The 23,727-nt window shown below is 48.2% G+C and overlaps 1 protein-coding gene across 2 annotated transcripts in view; it reads right to left on the reverse strand.

Moving 5' to 3' along the window:
- Positions 1-998: 998 nt before the first annotated feature.
- CCDC65 (coiled-coil domain containing 65) overlaps positions 999-23,727 on the reverse strand; it is a 128,097-nt gene continuing 105,368 nt past the window's right edge. Inside the window, exons 5-9 of one of the 2 annotated variants that reach the window (XM_063952716.1) lie at positions 13,018-13,156; positions 12,650-12,847; positions 6,456-6,674; positions 2,329-2,481; positions 999-1,593 (exon numbers count right to left, since the gene is read on the reverse strand). In XM_063952716.1, coding sequence (XP_063808786.1) covers positions 1,276-1,593; positions 2,329-2,481; positions 6,456-6,674; positions 12,650-12,847; positions 13,018-13,156 — 1,027 coding nt within the window. In that variant the 3' untranslated portion in view covers positions 999-1,275. Of the gene's footprint in view, positions 1,594-2,328; positions 2,499-6,455; positions 6,675-12,649; positions 12,848-13,017; positions 13,157-23,727 lie in introns of both variants that reach the window. The other variant, XM_063952717.1, reaches the window with a different exon arrangement.

The raw sequence follows: 23,727 nt of genomic DNA on the forward strand, positions 1-23,727 counted from the left end.
CATTCATTTCATTAATTTTAGAAATGTATCTCTCCAGTGGCACAACCGTCAGGATACAAAAACACAAATCCAGCTAAAGGGGCCGATTCAGAGATGGACACAACAGCCTGTCTGTATGCAGCAGCCGCGTCCAACTGGTCTGAGCACGCGCACTTGCCGCAGTGCGCGACCCATGATTGACAGTGGTGTGCATTTGGGGGGTGGGGGCAACACGGCATTTCATGGGTGTGGCGGGCCGAATGGGGGCAAGCTGGGAGTGATTTCGGGGCAGTTGCGTGACGTCATACGCAGCCACTCTGATTAAGAACAAATGGCGGCTGACCACCTGACAGCGTAGCCAGGTTGCGCTGGCAGAGGTCAACCTTAATTCAATGCAATTGCAATGGCAGCCCCCCCCCAGCATGTGAGGAGATGGAAGCAGATTTTGCTGCATCCATCTCTGAATAACCCCCAGAGGTTGCAGATTTGCATCTGGACATACCATGTTGCGCTGCAGGGAGGGCAAATACTACTAGTATTGTAACACTGCAATTTAAAGTTGCGCTAGAATATGTCCCATGCCTAACTCTAAATCTGTCTTCACATTTCATTTTCCCCACCCCCTAAACATAGTTTTACCAATGTGCAAAATTGGACCTTTTAGCTGAATTCACTTCTAAATATAAATGAGGCTCTCTGTGAGGGGACTATAGTGTGCTGGTGATCACTGGCGCCGAGACGGGGGAGGGAGCAGTTAATATTTACTTGGGTCTGCTGGGGAGCCCCGGCGGGGGCCCGAGACCCACTGATGCTACCCCCTGCTTTGGGCGGGGCCTGAGAAAAGACTGCTGAGCACTGGGGAGAGGGGCTGCTGTAGAAGCAGTTAGTCCAGCGCGCCCTCCCCACTGCTCCTGTTCGTGACTGGTGTCTAAATGTTTTGTTTGTAGTCCTAAGAACTGCATATGAAACCATGAAACAATTACAGTATGTGCTTTATATGACAAAATAATGGTGAAATATTGTTGGTTGGTGACGTCTACTTTATGGGTTTTCTGTATACAAATATGTATAACAATGTATGATAAATAGTAATAGGAGAGGTTTCTTTGTTTCATTTTATTTGCTACTACTCAACTCTTCTCTAGAGAGAGAATCTGGAAACTATGCAGGTCACCTTCATCTGCCTCACAGACATTTCTAAGGTAAAACGTATACAGTACTAAGAAATAAAATTCTCCCTACAAGTAGAGCCATCACAGGTCACATGACCAAGTGACGGATGCAGAATTAGTGCGGTCAAAGGGTATGGCTTACTATGTGAGCCGCTTCGATTATGTTATGGACAGGGCGCTGCACCCTTTTGTCAGTGACAGGAACTTGTGGTGGAGCTTTCTGAGGCAAGTTGCTGCGGTTGTTGAGAATTAGCAGTGAGTTCTGTTGGGTGAGGACCTCATCACTCACAGAGATGCCATCCAGGTACTGCTTCAACAAAATGCGTAGCTTCTGGTTATCCTGGGACAGGACTGCTTTCTCATGATCCAATGCCCAGCGTTCAAGCAGAACTTTGTTGTACCGCTTCCAAAACTGGTCCAGAGCTGTATAGTCCTGCATTAACTGAAAGGGAAGAATCAAAGAAATTTAGCAAAGAATCTACTAGTGCAAATCATAACTAAACAGATACGGAGGGCTTTGGGTGCTAAAGATTTGAGGTCCCATTAATCATTCAATATTTGGAGCAAACATAAAGTGTCACCACAATGTACCATGGAGGGATAAGAGCAGATATCTCCATATCTGCCGCAGCCCCTCCATTTCCAACAACAACCACAACTCCCATGGGTTTCTATAGGGGCTGCAAAGTTGTCATATTTACCAAGCTATGGAATGCAAAGCAATCCGGAGCTTGGCCCCAGCTGCCTCTGACCTACGGTCCGCAAAACATACTGGAAGAGGGTTCCTCCGGGACCGGGACCGGCAATGTCCATCACACATGGGTAGTCGGTAAACCAAGCATGTGCAGTAGCGCTACAGTGGTCCCGATAGAGGAGTGACCTGACCGCTGATCATTCACTTTACTCCTAGCACATCGCAGGAACAGGCTCCCCATTGTCCATGTATGTGTATATTAATACATCTGGGCGAATGTTCATTTTTCATTGCCGTACTCATTAATAAATATGCCCCTTTGTGTAGTGTAGTATAACTGCGTGTTCACTGCCTTGTATGTTCATGGCTCTTCAGCACACGTGTGACCAAGAACTTGGTGATGTGACCTATATATGAATGAGACACATCATATAACGTAAATGTAAATGCTGTATGGTGGGTGGCATTGCCACCCGTGCTCACCAGTGCCAACTGCTCAGAAGGCTTCTCCATGCTGGCTCTCTCAGCCTCCTCTCTCTCTGCATCACTGAGAGAGGACGGGTAGAACGGCAGCACTTTCTCTTCCTCACTCTCCAGCTTGCGGCACATCTCCGCCACATGTAGTATATGCTCACCCTGCACACAGGACAAAGCTGAACATTTTATTTATGATATAACAAACTAAAGTAGGTCAACAATTCCCCATTTGTTCCACAATCTCTATTTAATTATTTGCATTTTTAACTGTCTCTTGTCCATTGTTAAACAATTCCACTGCAATGTCAGAGGCATTGTATGCTAATGAAAGGCAGGGTACTCAAATGGTTTCACAGAGAAATAGCTTCTTCCATTTGTATCTGTGTAACAATCAAACACTTGTTTCTTTCACACAGGGATGATGGATACACCCTAATTTCATTATGTATGGCTCTCATCCTGGGATGCGTCTGGACAGTAGGCGCCAATACCACAAACTCTTCAGATAACTGTATGCTGGGCGAACATATTACTGAATAAATTATTCAGTGGTTATTAATGAGAACACTATGAATATATTTCTTCAACAATTTTCAACCAGCTATAAAAACAAATGTTGCTGCCAATGAGATGTGCTTAATTAGATATGCTTTTACAGGAAAACATAATGTGCACAATAATACATGATAAGAATATCAACCTGTATATTATATTCTGTATAGGTGAGTGCTGATGTCAGAAACGGGAAATGAAACATTCATTAGCTTATGTCTCCAGCACTCCAGCAATACTATCTCCCTCGCTCTATTACACTCTCCCCAACCGTGCAAAGCTTCAAACCCACCTGTTCATCAAAGCGTACCCTTCCGCATAACCTAGTCTCGAGGCCGCTCTCCCAGTATCTGTTTGGCAGGTTGACCCTACTTAGGGCAACAGCCACTATTGGTCGACACGGACATGGTCTACATGGACAAATGGTTGACACATTAAAATGGACGACACAGGACAGGTCGACACATGAAAAGATCGACATGGCTTTTTTTTAAAAAAAATAGATTTTTAACTTTTTCATACTTTACCATCCACGTGGACTACGATTGGGACTAGTAAGTAACCTGTGCTGAGTGAGGCACCTTGCCCGCAGCCCGTGAGCCATGCTAGGGGACGCGGTACACTAATTGGGGTTCCTGGTCATGTTACAGAAAAAATTACACCAAAAACAGTTCAAAAGTCCATGTCGACCTTTTCATGTGTCGACCTGTCCAGTGTCGGCCATTTTCTGTGTTGACTATTTGTCCATGTCGACCAATAGTGGTCGACCTAATAACTGTCGACCTTAACATGGTCGACTAGTCATACCAAAACCCGCTCTCCCTACCCCCTGCCATCTCTGCCTCGCTAACTTCCTGCCATTAGTCCACATACCGCTTGCTCGCACCTCACATCATCTGCTTGTCTCCCCCCCTCTCCTAGATTGTACGCTCCTTGGAGCAGAACCCTCTTCTTTCATGTTCTCACAGCCCTCTTCTCTCGCACTTCAGTTACAGCTCTCTCCTACTCAGCGACTGTCTATGCACGCATCTCCTCTCACTTGTAACCATTCATCTCTTCCAACGGCTGCCGCCCCTAATAGTACACTGACTACTCCTTTGCTTCCTGACATCTCAGCTGTATTGTGTACGGAGAATTGTGGCGCTAATTGTTACCTGTGCTCTGTTTTAGTTTTTCAGTTACTGTAATGTTAAGTTCTGTGTACCCTGTATTGTTGTAATTTTTGCCGTATGTACAGAGCTGGGAAGCACTTGTGACGTCTTATAAATAAAATGTAATAATATTAATAATACTGGGTGTGATTCCAAGTTGTTCGCTCGCTAGCTGCTTTTAGCAGCATTGCACACGCTAAGCCGCCACCTACTGGGAGGGTATCTTAGCATAGCAGAATTGCTAACGAAAGCTTCGCTAATTTTCTCATAACGATTACCCTGCAGTTTCTGAGTAGCTCCAGACTTACTCAGCCATTGCGACCAGCTCAGTCCTTTTCGTTTCTGGTTTGACGTCATAAACACACCCAGCGTTCGCCCAGCCACTCCCCCGTTTCTCCAGCCACTCCTGCGTTTTGCAACTCGAACGCCTGCGTTTTTCTGCACAATCCCATAAAACGGCCAGTTTCCGCCCAGAAACACCCACTTCCTATCAATCACACTACGATCAGCACAGCGATGAAAAAGCTTTGTTATGCCGTGAGTAAAATACCTAACTTTTTTGTAAAATAACTAAGCGCATGCGCTCTGCGAACCTTGCGCATGCGCAGTAAGCGACTAATCACAGTATAGCGAAAATAGGCAACGAGCGAACAACTCGGAATGACCCCCACTGTGTGTACATTGCTGAATCAGTGCTTGGATTGTCAACTAGGTGAGCAAATCATAAACACACAAAAACAACACAAAAAAGACTAGTTGCAGTATCTGGATGTGAAACAGTGACTTCATTGCATCAAACCTCTGTGCTTGCCGCCCGACATCCCATTTTTGCTGCTTGCATTGCCGACTAAGGGCCTGATCCAGAGTTGGACAGAAATGCCGTCGCAGCTGCGATCCTGTACACAGCGGATGTGCGAGAATATGCAAATGTTGCTGCCGCTGGGATCTGTATTGGGACGCTCACAATCGGCGTCTCAGAGACACATTATCAGATGTACATCATTCGATTGTCATACTTCTATGGTCACAAAGAATGGGCGTAATAACTATGGGGGTCATTCCGACCCAATCGCACGCTGCAGTTTTTCGCAGCGGTGCGATCGGGTCCGAACTGCACATGCGCCGCGACCGCAATGCGCAGGCGCGTCGCTCCTTCGCGACAGCCGTTGCCAGGGTGCGACAGAACTAACGAAGACCGCGATCGCACCCACGACCGCAAGAAGATTGACAGGAAGAGGCCGGCCGGAGGCGTCAACTGACCGTCTTCAGGGAGTGTCCGAACGCAGGCGTGCCCAGCCGTTTCGAGGGAGGGATCCTGACGTCAGCTCCGTCCTGGATGATCACAGTGGGTAAGTCCTGAGCTGTGCAGAAACTGCACAAACCTTTCTCTGCATAAGCGAGCGCAGCCCTGCACAGCGATTCCCCCCTCCCCTGTAGGCGGCGACTACCTGATCGCAGCATTGCTAAAAGTAGCCTGCTAGCGATCAGGTTGGAATGAGGGCCTATGACACCACTGTGACACGCCCCCAAAATGTAGCCATCCCCGTTACTCCCACAAATGGTTCCAGACACGTTGCGTATAAATCCACACTGTGACCGCTGCTGCAATATCATCGCGGCACATGCACAGGGCAAATCCGACACATAAGCAGTGCAAAAATAAATCATTATGGGGCTGAATTATCAACACGTTTTATCATATGCACGAGTTTTAAAACTCATTGTGTATAATAAATGGTGTTCCATCCAATCATCCCCCAACTATCATTTTTCAAACACATGACAGAGCTGATTGGCTGGAGCACCATTTATCATACATAACGAGTTTTTAAAACTTGTTGCGTATGATAAACCTCATTGATAAATGGGCCCCTGTATATTTTAAGACACTTTGGGGGGAATTCAAATGTTTGAAAAGTCAATTGGGTGTTTGTTTTTTCCTATCTAATAGACAGGAAAAAACAGTCACTCAACCAACTTTTCAAACATTTGAATTCCCCCCTGTATGTCTTAATGTATATGAGTTGATATAATTTTAATAAATTATATTTATGTTTGTTAAACCAGTGATGAAATTCCCACCAACTTGACAACTTTAGAATATTCTTCTCAGGGAGAGATGCAGCTGACCACAGGTGCTTCTCATGTTTAGGCCCCACACACCCATAATGCTGTGAATTGTGGGTACATGAAGAGGGGGCTGGACCACAATGCTGTAATTTTCAGAGAATCGTGTAATTGTTCTGCCCATTTCACTAGGAAGAGAGAGGGATGCAGGACGGTGAGCTACTCTTCTGGGAGTCTGTGGGACATTGTGAGTCCCCTGGATGTTCCGGGAGAGTAGGCAAGTCTCAATGAAGCTTCTTTTTTACTCCGTCACTTTTGTTTTGGAATACTACTATTATATGCATGAATTGGTGATGAATGTACCTTGTCTATAACCCTCTTCAGTTCTTTGAGCGCAGCATTGCTCTGCAGAGTCAGAGTGGTAAGGTTACTGTGATCTGCAGCTCTGGCTTGGTTCATCTGAGATTTCAGCTTCTGGAACTGCTTGTGCACCACTTCCTTATTCTCTCGCAGCTGCAGGTTCTGCCTCTCACTGTCCCGAGCATGAACTGCAATCTTATTCCTCAGGGCTGCTATCGATTCCTGATGGAAAAAGTACAATACAATATTATAGAAAACAAACAAACTAAGTAAAGATTATTTTATTTATAGGCCTAAAATTAGGCTTACCATACTCAGTGCCGGCTCCAGGCAAGTTCGATTGGAGCGGCCGCACGGGATGCCAGACTAGTAAGGGCACGCGGGCGTTTAAAATGTGGATCCAGCCGTCAGCCAGTCAGAGCTCGCAGACCGGCAGCGACGGCATCTGACTGGCTGCTGGACCGCAAGCTTTGATTGTCTCACAAGCCACCATATTTCAAATGGCCGCCGCTGGCCTGCCACCGGACTCAGTGAGGGGTAGGAGAGATGCGCACTGTGCAGCGCTCTCCTCCCTTCCCCTCCCATCAGACACCAGCAGCAGCAACAGCAGCAGCGACGGCAGCAGGGGCGATGGCAGCGGTGGCAGTAGCAGCATCAGCAGAAGCCCAAGCCCAGCAGCGGTGAGCACTATTAAGGGCTGGTGGAGGCACATGCTGGTGTAATACTGGCTGGTGGGGGCACATGCTGGTGTAATACTGGCTGGTGGGGGCACATTCTGGTGTAATGCTTGCTGGTGGAGGCACATGCTTGTGTTGCTGGCTGGTGGGGGCACATGCTGGTGTAATCCTGGCTGGTGGGGGCACATGCTGGTGTAATGCTGGCTGGTGTAATACTGGCTGGTGGAGGCACATGCTTGTGTTGCTGGCTGGTGGGGCCACATGCTGGTGTAATACTGGCTGGTGGGGGCACATGCTGGTGTAATGCTTGCTGGTGGAGGCACATGCTTGTGTTGCTGGCTGGTGGGGGCACATGCTGGTGTAATCCTGGCTGGTGGGGGCACATGCTGGTGTAATACTGGCTGGTGGAGGCACATGCTTGTGTTGCTGGCTGGTGGGGGCACATGCTGGTGTAATGCTGGCTGGTGGGGGCACATGCTGGTGTAATACTGGCTGGTGGGGGCACATGCTGGTGTAATGCTGGCTGGTGGGGGCACATGCTGGTGTAATGCTGGCTGGTGGGGGCACATTCTGGTGTAATGCTGGCTGGTGTAATGCTGGCTGGTGGAGGCACATGCTTGTGTTGCTGGCTGGTGGGGCCACATGCTGGTGTAATACTGGCTGGTGGGGGCACATGCTGGTGTAATGCTTGCTGGTGGAGGCACATGCTTGTGTTGTTGGCTGGTGGGGGCACATGCTGGTGTAATCCTGGCTGGTGGGGGCACATGCTGGTGTAATACTGGCTGGTGGAGGCACATGCTTGTGTTGCTGGCTGGTGGGGGCACATGCTGGTGTAATGCTGGCTGGTGGGGGCACATGCTGGTGTAATACTGGCTGGTGGGGGCACATGCTGGTGTAATGCTGGCTGGTGGGGGCACATGCTGGTGTAATGCTTGCTGGTGGGGGCACATGCTGGTGTAATGCTTGCTGGTGGGGGCACATGCTGGTGTAATGCTGGCTGGTGGGGGCACATGCTGGTGTAATGCTGGCTGGTGGGGGCACATGCTGGTGTAATGCATGCTGGTGGGGGCACATGCTGGTGTAATGCTTGCTGGTGGGGGCACATGCTGGTGTAATGCTTGCTGGTGGGGGCACATGCTGGTGTAATGCTGGCTGGTATGGGCACATGCTGGTGTAATGCTGGCTGGTATGGGCACATGCTGGTGTAATGCTGGCTGGTATGGGCACATGCTGGTGTAATGCTGGCTGGTGTAATGCTGGCTGGTGTAATGCTGGCTGGTGTAATACTGGCTGGTGGGGGCACATGCTGGTGTAATGCTGGCTGGTGGGGGCACATGCTGGTGTAATACTGGCTGGTGGGGACACATGCTGGTGTAATGCTGGCTGGTGGGGACACATGCTGGTGGGGGCATATGCTGGTGTAATGCTGGCTGGTGGGGGCACATGCTGGTGTAATGCTGTCTGGTGGGGGCACATGCTGGTGTAATGCTGGCTGGTGGGGGCACATGCTGGTGGGGGCATATGCTGGTGTAATGCTGGCTGGTGGGGGCACATGCTGGTGTAATGCTGGCTGGTATGGGCACATACTGGTGTAATGCTAGCTGGTGTGGGCACATGCTGGTGTAATGCTGGCTGGTATGGGCACATGCTGGTGTAATGCTGGCTGGTGTGGGCATATGCTGGTGTAGTGCTGGCTGGTGTGGGCACATGCTGGTGTAATGCTGGCTGGTGTGGGCATATGCTGGTGTAATGCTGGCGGGTGTGGGCACATGCTGGTGTAATGCTGGCTGGTGTGGGCATATGCTGGTGTAATGCTGGCTGGTGGGGGCAGATGCTGGTGTAATGCTGGCTGGTGTGGGCATATGCTGGTGTAATGCTGGCTGGTGTAGGCATATGCTGGTGTAATGCTGGCTGGTGGGGGCAGATGCTGGTGTAATGCTTGATGTGGGGTTACATACTAGTTGTCAGCATTCAGAATCTTACCTCCAGTTCTGGTCCCTGCGGCCTTCCTGTTAGCCGGCTGGTGTGGCTGCGGCGGATAGGAGCTGCGGCAGCGAGGTCCTCCGGTGCGACTGCCTGGCGTCTGGAAGCCGGAGTCCAGGTCCTGGGGAGCGGAGCATTGCAGCCGGAGGTGTCTGTTTCCAAGTGTCCTGTTGCTGGAGTGCGGTGTCTGGGAGGCTGAGGCCAGAGGTAGTGGCCTTGTGCTGGTTCCACATGTGTCCTCTGTACAGAGAGACGCCATGTTGGAGACTAAGCCAATAGGTATCCCAGTTCGCATCCAGCCAATCCGGTTGCTGTAAGGTGCTCAAGCTCTGTGCTCCCAGGTTAACCCCTGGTATCCTGGTTCTGTGGAGGCCACCCGGTGGTCAATTCTGTTATTGCAGTCCTTTGCTTCCACTGCTCCTGCCCTTGTGGTTTAACTGCTGGGTTCTCTATCTGGTAGAGCAGGGGTGTCAAAGACAAGGCCCGCGGGCCAAATCCGGCCCGCCAGACCTCGTCTGATGGCCCGCGGTGCCGCCGCCATGAAACCCCCTTCTCCCGAGTGCCCAGCTCAGGGGGGGCGGGGTTTCGCGGAATGACGCGATTGCGTCGTGATGTCACGGCGCAAACGCGTCATTCAACGAAACCCCGTCGGAGGAGGGAGAAGGGAGCCGCGCAGACGAGGAGGGAGAGGCGGCTGAAGAGCGGCGAGAACCGCTTCAAATGTAAGTCAGCCCCTCTCCCTTCCTCTCTTTCTCTCTCTCTCCCTCCTTCCACCACCTGCCGCAATGTGTAAAATGGGGACCTGTACCTGCCGCTATGTGTAAAATGGGGACCTGTGCCTGCCACAATGTGTAAAATGGGGACCTGTGCCTGCCACAATGTGTAAAATGGGGACCTGTGCCTGCCGCAATGTGTAAAATGGGGACCTGTACCTGCCGCTATGTGTAAAATGGGGACCTGTGCCTGCCACAATGTGTAAAATGGGGACCTGTGCCTGCCACAATGTGTAAAATGGGGACCTGTGCCTGCCACAATGTGTAAAATGGGGACCTGTACCTGCCGCTATGTGTAAAATGGGGACCTGTGCCTGCCACAATGTGTAAAATGGGGACCTGTACCTGCCGCTATGTGTAAAATGGGGACCTGTGCCTGCCACAATGTGTAAAATGGGGACCTGTGCCTGCCACAATGTGTAAAATGGGTACCTGTACCTGCCGCTATGTGTAAAATGGGGACCTGTGCCTGCCACAATGTGTAAAATGGGGACCTGTGCCTGCCACAATGTGTAAAATGGGGACCTGTACCTGCCGCTATGTGTAAAATGGGGACCTGTGCCTGCCACAATGTGTAAAATGGGGACCTGTGCCTGCCACAATGTGTAAAATGGGGACCTGTACCTGCCGCTATGTGTAAAATGGGGACCTGTGCCTGCCACAATGTGTAAAATGGGGACCTGTGCCTGCCACAATGTGTAAAATGGGGACCTGTGCCTGCCACAATGTGTAAAATGGGGACCTGTGCCTGCCACAATGTGTAAAATGGGGACCTGTGCCTGCCACAATGTGTAAAATGGGGACCTGTGCACTATAAAAGGGGGCACATGGCTGGGCACTATAAAAGGGGGCACATGGCTGGGCACTTTATTTAAAAGGGGGCAGATGGCTGGGCACATATAAGGCAGGTGGAGCGGTAAATTTTGGATAGACCTACAGATACAACCGGCCCTTTGATGGGGACCAAACTGCTGATGCGGCCCCCGATGAATTTGAGTTTGACACCCCTGTGGTAGAGGGTCTCCGTTTGCTGTCAGGGCTCACAGTGGGGGTAATTCCAAGCTGATCGCAGCAGGAATTTTTTTAGCAGTTGGGCAAAACCATGTGCACTGCAGGGGAGGCAGATATAACATGTGCAGAGAGAGTTAGATTTGGGTGGGTTATTTTATTTCTGTGCAGGGTAAATACTGTCTGCTTTATTCTTACACTGCAAATTAGATTGCAGATTGAACACACCCCACCCAAATCTCTCTCTCTCTGCACATGTTATATCTGCCTCCCCTGTAGTGCACATGGTTTTGCCCAAATGCTAAAAAAATTCCTGCTGCGATCAACTTGGAATTACCCCCAGTGATCCTCTCTTCAACATCGTTCTTCAAGTCATCTCGACATTCAGTATTCTTCAGCATCGTTTACAAATCCCAAGTCATCTCCTCATTCAGTGTTCTTCAGTATCATTCACAAATCACAAGTCATCTCTTCATTCAGTGTATTTCAGCATCGTTTACAAATCACAAGTCACTTCTCCATTCAGTATTCTTCAGCACTGTCTACAAGTCACGAACCTTTTGTTCTTCAGAACTCACTCGGACTTATCTCCTAGTTGTGGTGTATTATTGAAGTCTCATTAAAACTGAATTAATCTTTCTTCAGTGAATCGTTCTCCGTCATTGCCCTCATTGCTTACCCCTCTTCATCTTCGGGCCAACTCTTCAATCCATGAGTAAAAACTATGTTCCGCCACCTCGTTTCCTTCCTTTGCCGAAAACTGTTCCCTCACTCAATTGTCAGTCATCAGATCCTCAACTCAAGCCAAGTGTGACACTGGTGTAATGCTTGCTGGTGGAGGAACATGCTGGTGTAATACTTGCTAGTGGGGGGCACATGCTTTTGTAATGCTTGATGTGGGGTTACATGCTGGTATAATGCTTACTGGTGGGGGCACATGCTGGTGTAATGCTTACTGGTGGGGGCACATGCTGGTGTAATGCTGGCTGGAGGGGGCAGATACTCGTGGAATGCTTGCTGGTGGGGGCACATGCTCGTGGAATGCTTGCTGGTGGGGGCAGATGCTGGTGTAATACTTGATGGTGGAGGCAAATGCTGGTGTAATGCTTGCTGGAGGGGGCAGGTGCTGGTGGAATGCTTGGTGTGGGGTTACATGCTTGTGCAATGCTAGTGGGGGCACATGCGGGTGGTACTGTACTATTGTTTTAATTCTTCTAGAGGCACAGGCTGCCTGTGTGTGCTCTGATGTCCTCCCACGGGTGTGGTATGCTTCCCCGGCCCTGGCGCCGGGATCCCGACCGCTGGAATGCCGGCAGCGAGGTGAGCATAAAAGAGCCCCTTGCGGGCTCGCCACGCTGCGGGCACGATGGCGCGTTATGCATGCCACGCTATTTATTATTATTATTTATTCTCCCTCCAGGGGTGTCGTGGACACCCCAAGAGGGAGAATACTTGTTGGTATACTGGCGATCGGGATTCCGGCATCGGTATGGTGAGCACCGGGATCCCGACAGCTGGTATATCAAGTTCCACCCCCTCCCACAGTTTCAAGAAAACTGGCAGAATAATTAACTGATTAATTTAGCCAGCTGTGTTCTTCTCATTGGCACTGAGAAGACATCTACACACTATTGACACAATGTAAAGTTCTCCATCCAGTAACTATATAATTAGGTAATACAAATACTGTAAAGTCTGTAAAGTTTTGTAGTTTCACCTTTAAATGTGATTGGAATATTATGTTGCAGATTGTTACCTGAAACTTCTGAAGCTTTTTCATCTGGTAAGCAATTTCTTCAGCACTTTTCTCATCTTTTGCTTTTAAGGCTTCAAAGGCAATCTTGCGGTCCTCTGTGGAGCTTGTGTAGTTTTTCAGGGCTTGCTGAAACTGTTTCCAGAGATCCTCTACGGTGCCCTCCAGAACCACACGCAGCGAATGTTTCTCCTCCAAGCTCTGCCAGACAAAGGCCCAGTATTACTCACAGATCTCACAGCAGTTTAGCCTGCACAAGTGTGTGCTAGGTATAGTTTATTTCTACGGCTTTCTGATAGAAACAAGTCAGCAATGCAGTGCCCAAAGCTCAGACTGAATCCACATAATTGCCCTGAACCATGGCTATTTACCTTGTTTTTTATATCATCTCTCATACTCTGGAATTCCTGTTTAGCGTCATTCTCACTCTCAGAAGTGTTCTGTTCCATGGCCAGCATCACATTCTGTAGATACAACATTTCTTTCTGCTTCTGCGCAATGATCATCTTTCTAAGTAAGAAATGACATTTAATAGCATTCATCAATGCATGTTGAGCTATCTATCTATCTATCTATCTATCTATCTATCTATCTCAATCTGGTCAGTCACATCCCTCTTTCTGTTTTTATGTCGCAATCACGATGCTTTTATATACAGCAGATAGCAATATGTCATGATATACACTGCTCAAAAAAATAAAGGGAACACTAAAATAACACATCCTAGATCTGAATGAATGAATTATTCTTATTAAATACTTTGTTCTTTACATAGTTGAATGTGCTGACAACAAAATCACACAAAAATTATCAATGGAAATCAAATTTATTAACCCATGGAGGTCTGGATTTGGAGTCACACTCAAAATTAAAGTGGAAAAACACACTACAGGCTGATCCAACTTTGATGTAATGTCCTTAAAACAAGTCAAAATGAGGCTCAGTAGTGTGTGTGGCCTCCACGTGCCTGTATGACCTCCCTACAATGCTTGGGCATGCTCCTGATGAGGTGGCGGATGGTCTCCTGAGGGATCTCCTCCCAGACCTGGACTAAAGCATCCGCCAACTCCTGGACAGTCTGTGGTGGATGGAGCGAGACATGATGTCCCAGATGTGCTCAATTGGATTCAGGCTGGGGAAAGGGCGGGCCAGTCCATAGCATCAATGCCTTCGTCTTGCAGGAACTGCTGACACACTCCAGCCACATGAGGTCTAGCATTGTCTTGCATTAGGAGGAACCCAGGACCAACCGCACCAGCAAATGGTCTCACAAGGGGTCTGAGGATCTCATCTCGGTACCTAATGGCAGTCAGGCTACCTCTGGCGAGCACATGGAGGGCTGTGCGGCCCCCCCAAAAAAATGCCACCCCACACCATTACTGACCCACTGCCAAACCGGTCATGCTGGAGGATGTTGCAGGCAGCAGGACGTTCTCCTTGGCGTCTCCAGACTCTGTCACGTTTGTCACATGTGCTCAGTGAGAACCTGCTTTCATCTGTGAAGAGCACAGGGCGCCAGTGGCGAATCTGCCAATCTTGGTGTTCTCTGGCAAATGCCAAACGTCCTGCACGGTGTTGGGCTGTAAGCACAACCCCCACCTGTGGATGTCGGGCCCTCATACCACCCTCATGGAGTCTGTTTCTGATCGTTTGAGTAGAAACATGCACATTTGTGGCTTGCTGGAGGTCATTTAGCAGGGCTCTGGCAGTGCTCCTCCTGTTCCTCCTTGCACAAAGGCGGAGGTAGCGGTCCTGCTGCTGGGTTGTTGCCCTCCTACGGCCTCCTCCACGCCTCCTGATGTACTGGCCTGTCTCCTGGTAGCGCCTCCATGCTCTGGACACTACGCTGACAGACACAGCAAACCTTCTTGCCACAGCTCGCATTGATGTGCCATCCTGGATGAGCTGCACTACCTGAGCCACTTGTGTGGGTTGTAGACTCCGTCTCATGCTACCACTAGAGTGAAAGCACCGCCAGCTTTCAAAAGTGACCAAAACATCAGCCAGAAAGCATAGGAGCTGAGAAGTGGTCTGTGGTTACCACCTGCAGAACAACTCCTTTATCGGGGGTGTCTTGCTAATTGCCTATAATTTTTACCTGTTGTCTATTCCATTTGCACAACAGCATGTGAAATTGATTGTCAATCAGTGTTGCTTCCTAAGTGGACAGTTTGATTTTACAGAAGTGTGACTGACTTGGAGTTACATTGTGTTGTTTAAGTGTTCCCGTTATTTTTTTGAGCAGTGTATATGATTTTCAGTGAGTGTGACTTTTGCATGACAAAAACATCTCTGAAGGCATCTGAAAAACCAGGAACCCTTCTCAAAATGCAGTCCACGATAGGTGAAGGTTACGCCTCAAAATAATTAGGCAGATTAGGGTAATTCAGCATAGCGTACATCTGCCCATATCTGGCCAGATATTACCATCAGTAGAATGGAAATCTTGTTCACTAAGAAATATCCTTAAAAATTTAATTTTGTCACATAAATGCAGAAAAACATAGATGCATGATGGCATTAAATAAGAAATCACTTGTGTGCTGCACCCAAGCAATTTTTCCATTTGAATGTGACCCTTTCCTTCAGTTTTCCACTAGGTGGCAGCACTAAACCATAACAAGTGTAGATCTCACTTGCTGTTCATTTTAACTGCAGAAATGGCTCATTTATTACCAGTTATTTGTATAGCGCACACATATTCTGCAGCGCTTTACAGAGAATATTTGCCCAATCACCTCAGTCCCTCCCCCAGTGGAGCTTACAATCTATATTCCCTAACACATGCACACACGTTCACTCTAGGGTTAATTTTGTTGGAAGCCAATTAACCTACCAGTATATTTTTGGATTGTGGGAGGAAACCGGAGTACCCGGAGGAAACCTACGCAATTACAGGAAGAATATACAAACTCCGCACAGTTAGGGTTATGGTGGGAATCAAACTCATGACCTCAGTGCTGTGAAGCAGTAATGCTAACCATTACACCATCCATACGGCTCCTGTGCTTTATACATAAATAACTTTGAAGCAGTTATATTTTATAAGCTGGTACATCATAAAAATATAATTCATTCTATATGATCCAAATATGAAAATGTTTTAAGGAAATAATGACTTTAACGAATAGAAGAATCTTTACTTCTATTGACATGTCGCAGGTAATGCAACTACAATGCAATATTTATTTTTGTTCCTGAAATAAAACAGTATAATCGATAATTTCAGTTTTTGATCTTTAAGATGATTTTTAAGTAAAAACGAATATTTTACCTATTGGTTAAAAAGTATACGTAGCTTGTCTCATTACATTTTAAGGAATGAGCACACATCATATAATGATCAAGTACACCAGGGGTGGGGAACCTCAGGCCCGAGGGCCGTATAAGGTCCACAGAGCCACTTGATCTGGCCCGGCTCTGGCAGTGTGTGTGTGTGTGCTGCTTTGCGGTGTTATGGGAGAGATGTCATGACTTCTCTCCCATAGTTCTGAGGAGCGAGCGGATAGGCGCAGGGCAACAGTCCGGAAGCAGGAGCGGGGCTGGTGAGTATTGTGTTTTTTTTTCTTTTAATGTGTGTGTGTGTGTGTGTGTGTGTGTGTGTGTGTGTAAGCATCGCTACTAGTGGGCATAGCTAATGGGGCATAACAACTGACTGGTGGCATATCTAATGGGGCATAACAAGTGATGGGGCATATCTAATGGGGCATAACAAGTGACTGCGGGCATATCTACTGGGGCATAACAACCGACTGCGGGTATATCTACTGGGGGCATAACTACTGACTGGGGGCATATCTACTGGGGGCAGGCTCATTTTTAAGTTGATAATTTTTGTATGGCCCCCAAAGGATTTTATAAATATCCAAATGGCCCTCGGTAGAAAAAAGGTTCCCCACCCGATGTACACAGTGCATCCGGAAAGTATTCACAGAGCTTCACTTTTCCCACATTTTGTTATGTTACAGCCTTATTCCAAAATGGTATAAAGTCATTTTTCCCTCAAAATTCTACACACAATACCCCATAATGATGTGAAAAAAGTTTTTTTGAGATTTTTGTAAATTTATTAAAAATAAAAAACTAAGAAATCACATGTACATAAGTATTTACAGCCTTTGCTCAATACTTTGTTGATGCACCATTGGCAGCAATTACAGCCTCAAGTATTTTTGAATGTGATGCCACAAGCTTGGCACACCTATCTTTGGCCAGTTTCGCCCATTCCTCTTTGCAGCACCTCGCAAGCTCCATCAGGTTGGATGGGAAGCGTCGGTTCACAGCCATTTTCAGATCTCTCCAGAGATGTTCAATCAGATTCAAGTCTGGGCTCTGGCTGGGCCACTCCAGGACAATTACAGTTGTCCTGAAACCACTCCTTTGATATCTTGGCTGTGTGCTTAGGGTCGTTGTCCTGCTGAAAGATGAACCGTCACCCCAGTATGAGGTCAAGAGCGCTCTGGAGCAGGTTTTCAACCAGGATGTCTCTGTACATTGCTGCATTCATTTTTCCTCTATCCTGAATAGTCTCCCAGTTCCTGCCGCTTAAAAACATCCCCACAGCATGATGCTGCCACCACCATGCTTCACTGTAGGGATTGTATTGCCTGGTGATGAGCGGTGCCTGGTTTCCTCCAAACATGACGCCTGCTATTCACGCCAAAGAGTTCAATCTTTGTCTCATCAGACCAGAGAATTTTGTTTCTCATGGTCTGAGAGTCCTTCATGTGCATTTTGGCAAACTCCAGGTGGGCTGCCATGTGCTTTTTACTATGAAGTGGCTTTCGTCTGGCCACTCTACCTTACAGGCCTGACTAGTGGATTGCTGCAGAGATGACTGTCCTTCTGGAAGATTCTCCTCTCTCCTCAAAGGAATGCTGTAGCTCTGAAAGAGTGACCATCGGGTTCTTGGTCACCTCCCTGACTAGGGTCCTTCTCAGCTCAGTTAGACGGCCAGCCAGCTCTAGGAATAGTCCTGGTGGTTTCGAACGTTTTCCATTTATGGATGATGGAGGCCACTGTGTCACAACTGAGGGCAGGTGTTGACTAGAGGAAGCCTCAGTTGTAGGGGCTGAGGTATACTTGAACCTGGGAGGTAATATGGGACTCTTAGACATGCAGATGTACTTGTAATACTAATGCCCGAAGGTGTGACCACGACAACAGAAGAACAGTTTATGGGTTTTTATTTAAGCACAGTTCAGATGGTACAACGGTAGTTGCAGTGTTCAAGAATGGTAAATGAGAAAAGACAATGCACAGTTCCTAGCAACGCAGTAGTGATGAGGATGCCTCTGGGTGCGGTAATATCAGGTAACAGTCTTAACAGACCAGGAGATGGTATGTCCTTAACCAGCACCCTTCACTGAGTGATGGAATGTGAATAGGAACTGACCAGCAGATGTTTCACTGGAAGCTGGTAGTATTGTCTGAGACAAGTTTAGCTGCCGGGTATGCCGGGTAGAACCGGATCATATGAAGAACTGTGTGGAAGTGCAAGTTGCACCAATGTAACTGGAGAGTACAGAAGCGACACTGGTGAAGCTGGAGAGCGTTGAATGTTGGAGATCGATGGTGGAGCACCGATGGTTACTGGGGGTCGATGGCGGAGCACCGATGGTTACAGGATATCGATGGCGGAGCACCGATGGTTACTGGAGATTGATGGCGGAGCACCGATGGTTACTGGAAGCTGGATGCTGGAAGCCGGTGTTTAGAATCTGCCAGATGCAGGTAGCAATGGTAGAACACTGCAGAGTCAGGCTGCACCGCTAGGTGGTAACTGGTGCAGGTCTCTAGTGGAACAGATCACAGGAGTTGGCGATACCTGGAACTAGCAAACGACCACAATGAGGAGAGACTGAAATCACTGGATTTGACAACCAAAGCACTGACAATTTCCTGGTTCAGGAACAGGATATTTATACCTGCTGGTAGGTAGGCATTAGCTGAGCAATTATGCAGAGTCCAGCAGCGCAGCGGATTGGTGGAAGTAATGGCATGTGACTGGAACCAACATGGCTGCGCCCATGTTAGCACTTGGAGGGAAAGTCAGTTTGTGAAACCATGTGGAGAATCAGCAGTAATGGCGGCGGAGGCCGCGGAGGGCAGGAGACGCCATACTTGACCATTTGCACACTGGAACCACAGGGATGGCGGCGGAGGCCGCAGCGGGCAGGAGACGCCAAACTTAATTATTTGTACACTGGAAGCATAGGAAAGGCGGCGGAGGCCGCGGAGGGCTGGAGACGCTATTCTGGGATTTGGCAAATTTAACCCTATGAGGCCGCTGTGCCTGCGCTGCGGGACAACATGGAGGAGACGTGGAGTGAGAATATCAGCAGCGCAGCTGAGACCCGGCCCTGGATCACTGAGCCAGCCTCAGGAGACACCTGAACGGTAAATAATGGCGTCCAGTTACCCGGATCGTGACACACTGTGCTCATTGGGACCTTCAAAGCAGCAGATATTTTTCTGCACCCTTCCCCAGATTTGTGCCTCGAGATAATCCTGTGTCGGAGGTCTACAGACAATTCTTTTGACTTCATGCTTGGTTTGTGCTCAGACATGCACTGTCAAGTGTGGGACCTTATATAGCTAGGCGTGTGCCTTTCCAAATCATGTCCAATCAACTGAATTTGCCACAGGTGGACAACTAAGCTGTAGTATCATCTCAAGAATGATCTGTGGAAACAGGATGCACCTGAGCTCAATTTTGAGCTTCATGGCCAAGGCTGTGAATACTTATGTACATGTGATTTCTTAGTTTTTTATTTTTAATACAATTGCAAAAATCTAAAAAAAACTGTTTTCACATTGTCATTATTGGGTTTTGTGTGTAGAATTTTAAGGGAAAAATTGAATTTATTCCATTTTGTAATGAGGCTGTAACATAACAAAATGTGGAAAAAGTGAAGCGCTGTGAATACTTTCCGGATGCACTATGGGCTTAATTCAGAGTTAATCGCAGCAGCAAATTTGTTAGCAGTTGGTCAAAACCATGGCCCTCATTCCGAGTTGTTCGCTCGCTAGCTGCTTTTAGCAGCATTGCACACGCTAGGCCGCCACCTTCTGGGAGTGTACCTTAGCTTAGCAGAATTGCGAACGAAAGATTAGCAGAACTGCTACTAAATAATTCTTTGCAGTTTCTGAGTAGCTCCAGACCTACTCACAGATTGCGAATAGCTCAGTCCGTTTAGTTCCTGGTTTGACGTCACAAACACACCCTGCGTTCGGCCAGCCACTCCCCCGTTTCTCCAGACACTCCCGTGTTTTTCTCTGACACGCTTACGTTTTTTAGCACACTCCCGGAAAATGCTCAGTTACCACCCAGAAACGCCCCTTTCCTGTTAATCATTCACCGATCAGCAGTGAGACTGAAAAGCGCCGCAGGATCCACAGCATAACTGATAATTTTTTAATTAAATGACTAAGCGCATGCGCCCTGCGTGCCTTGCGCATGCGCAATTTGCAACAAATCGCAGCATAGCGAAAATCAGCAACGAGCGAACAACTCGGAATGAGGGCCTATGTGCACTGCAGGGGGGGCAGATATAATGTGCAGAGAGAGTTAGATTTGGGTGGGGTGTGTTCAAACTGAAATCTAAATTGCAGTGTCAAAATAAAACAGCCAGTATTTACCCTGCACAGAAACAAAATAATCCACCCAAATCTAACTCTCTCTGCAAATGTTATATCTGCCACACCTGGGGGGTCATTCCGAGTTGTTCGCTCGTTGCCGATTTTCGCAACGGAGCGATTAAGGCAAAAATGCGCATGCGCATGGTACGCAGTGCGCATGCGCTAAGTATTTTAGCACAAAACTTAGTAGATTTACTCACGTCCGAACTAAGAATTTTCATCGTTGATGTGATCGGAGTGTGATTGACAGGAAGTGGGTGTTTCTGGGCGGAAACTGACCGTTTTCTGGGAGTGTGCGGAAAAACGCAGGCGTGCCAGGATAAAACGCGGGAGTGTCTGGAGAAATGGGGGAGTGGGTGGCCGAACGCAGGGCGTGTTTGTGACGTCAAACCAGGAACGAAACGGGCTGAGCTGATCGCAGTGTAGGAGTAAGTCTCGAGCTACTCAGAAACTGCTAAGAATTTTCTATTCGCAATTCTGCTAATCTTTCGTTCGCAATTCTGCTATGCTAAGATACACTCCCAGAGGGCGGCGGCCTAGCATGTGCAATGCTGCTAAAATCTGCTAGTGAGCGAACAACTCGGAATGAGGGCCATGGTTTTGCCCAACTGCTAACAAATTAGCTGCTGCGATCAACTCAGAATTACCCCCTATATATGAAGTGGAGAACTGTGACTGAGTGCAGGTAATTTATATGGAGAACATTACTGCACTGCTTTTCTCCTTACTGTATGGACAATGCATGCAGTGCCTACGTACACTGACAATGCAGTATGGCTCAGTGGTTCAATCACCGGGGACCGGAGCGCCAGCTAGCCACAGCCCTTTCTCCGCTGCTGCTCAGCGTGCCCATAAGTATTGCAGCATGCGGCTCCTACCCGGTGACTGACTGCATGCTGACTGTTCTCCTGCGGTGACTGCTGACTGCCTGTCTGTGCGGTCTGCTCTTCCAGAATGAGGCATAACGTCAGGGGATCACATATGTAAGTGTTCTTATTTGTTTATAAGTATGTCTGTAGGTGTTTATGTGTTTTATGTGTTTGTATGTGCAGCATGTATTTGTTTGTGTGTATACTGTATGTAGGTGTGTTTGTATACTGTATATGTATGTGTGCATGTGTATATGTTTGTGTTCTATATGTGTGTATACGTATGTGCTCTAAGGGTGTGTATGTATGTGTGTGTGGAACCCACCCTTTCCCACCTTCAAATCCTGCGTTTGCCTCTGGAAATCCCCCAGGAAAATCCTGCGTTTGCCCCTGAACTGGCACATACTGTTGAAAATGTGAAGAGTGGAGAAAATCTTTAAGCACTGATGAAAATGTTGCAAAGTTAATCTAGTTAGTGTGGGATGGTCAGTGTGAAGAATGTGCTTAATACATTTCTAATTAGGGAGAACGTGTATGTAGTGTAGATGAAGTGTAATAATCTGTGAAGAACAGCTATATAGTCTGAAACTGTATGTGAAGAAGGCAGTCAGAGGCCGGCATTATAAAGCCAGTAAGTGCATTGAGGGATCTATATAATAATCTGCTAAAGTCTGTTCTGGGACAGTGCAAGGTTTCTCGACACCCTAGGCAAAACTTCAGCCTGCAGAGACCCCCCACTTCCCCAAACCATACACAAGTGACCACTTTCCAGCCCCTCGGGTGAACGTGTGGAGGTAGCATCTTAGAAGTTCATCTGCCATCTGCATTAAGTTTATTTCAGAATTATCCTTCATTTTGTAATAAGCACACTCAGGGCGATCCTGGTGCCTTGGGCAGCTGCCTAATGGTAAAACCGGCGCAGTGAGAGCACCCACTGCTAGAGAAACAGGACATACCCTAGCAGAAGAGGGGGACTCGCTAGGAACGGGTAAGTATATGTAGCTGTGGGAGGAAGGGTGACAGACGGGGGGTCTTCAGTATGCCGACTTTCGGGATCCCGGCGCACAGTATACCGGCGCCGGAATCCCGACAGCCGGCATACCGACACTTTTTCTCCCTCGTGGGGGTCCACGACCCCCCTGGAGGGAGAATAAAATAGCCACCGTGCCCGCAGCGTGGCGAGCGCAGCGAGCCTGCAAGGGGCTCATTTGCGCTCGTCACGCTGTCGGTATGCCGGCGGGCTCCCGGCACCGGTATGCTGGTCGCCGGGAGCCCGGTTGCCGGCATACCATACTACACCCGGACAGACAAACCAGGACAGCAGCAGAGGGCTGAGAGGGACAGTGCAGCAGACAGAGAAGAGGGCGGGGCATGAGAGAATGCGAGGCGGGGCACTGAAGTGGGCAGACTGAGGTGACCTGACATATGCCAGTGGGCGCACTGTATTAAATGTGGGTGGTGTTACAATTCATGGAGTTGATGGTGACTAGTAATGCAATGTGAGGTCTATAGTAAATGTAGAGGCTAATATATTGTAATGTCAGGACTCATTGACGAATATCTGAACACTAAAATATTACTATGATCATGGGAAAGAGAAAATGTAGGTGCACACGCCAAGTACTAAATGCTACTAATCAGAACAGTTATGATAAACTCTGCAATTGATTTTTCAGCCATTTGCAGACTGCATATTAGAAAAGGCACTATCGCTGGGATGCAGTGCCGTAACTACCTGTGTGCCAGGTTTGCCTGGCACACAGTGCAATTGCCCTGAGGGCGCACAGCCATCGGCTTGCAATGAGTCAGATTGACTCATTACAAGCCGCTTGTTCTGTGCCGTGTGCCGCGCTGGAGGAGAGCAGCAGCGGCGGAGGCAGGGAAGGAGGAGGAGGGAGGGGGACTGGAGCCGCAGAAGCGCTATGTCATTGGTAGTAGCGCTGCTGCAGCAGTACCCTCTCCTTCCGTATTGGCTACCCGGCGCTGCTGTGAATGCTGGGATGCGGTTCCCTCATCCCAGCATTCACAGCGGCAGGCAGCCAATGCGGAAGGAGAGGGGGCTGCTGCAGCGGCGCCTCCACCAATTACATAGCGCTGCTGCGGCTCCAGTCCTCCTCCCTCCTCCTCCTTCTCCGCTGCCCAAGAATGGATCTGCCAGCACGAGGAGCCTGACTGCCAGCGGGGAGAGATGGTAAGTTGTGATTATACTACACATGAATTGATTTTTTTTTTTTGCATATTGCTCTGCATCTATGAGAAATCAATAAGGAAAGACGGACTTCATTTGTCATCTGGATTCCACCTGTGAATTAAGGAATGTATTATTCTTTTTCCATTATATCTATTATATGGGTTTAATATGATGAGCGCCTGAGGGAATATCCTTTTCCGTTTTCCAGTTTTCTTTGTTTTTAATTTTTGGGTGCTTTTGGAGGGGTACCTTTTGGAAATTGTGGTTATCTTCAGGCTGCCGTGTACTAATTGCGCTATTTGAAGGTCCCGCAAGAAATTTACTGTATATAGAGATGGTAAGTATCTCTCTCTCTCTCTCTCTCTGCCGTAATGTGTAAA

The sequence above is a fragment of the Pseudophryne corroboree genome, chromosome 2, assembly GCF_028390025.1.
Source record: "Pseudophryne corroboree isolate aPseCor3 chromosome 2, aPseCor3.hap2, whole genome shotgun sequence".
NCBI lineage: Eukaryota > Metazoa > Chordata > Amphibia > Anura > Myobatrachidae > Pseudophryne > Pseudophryne corroboree.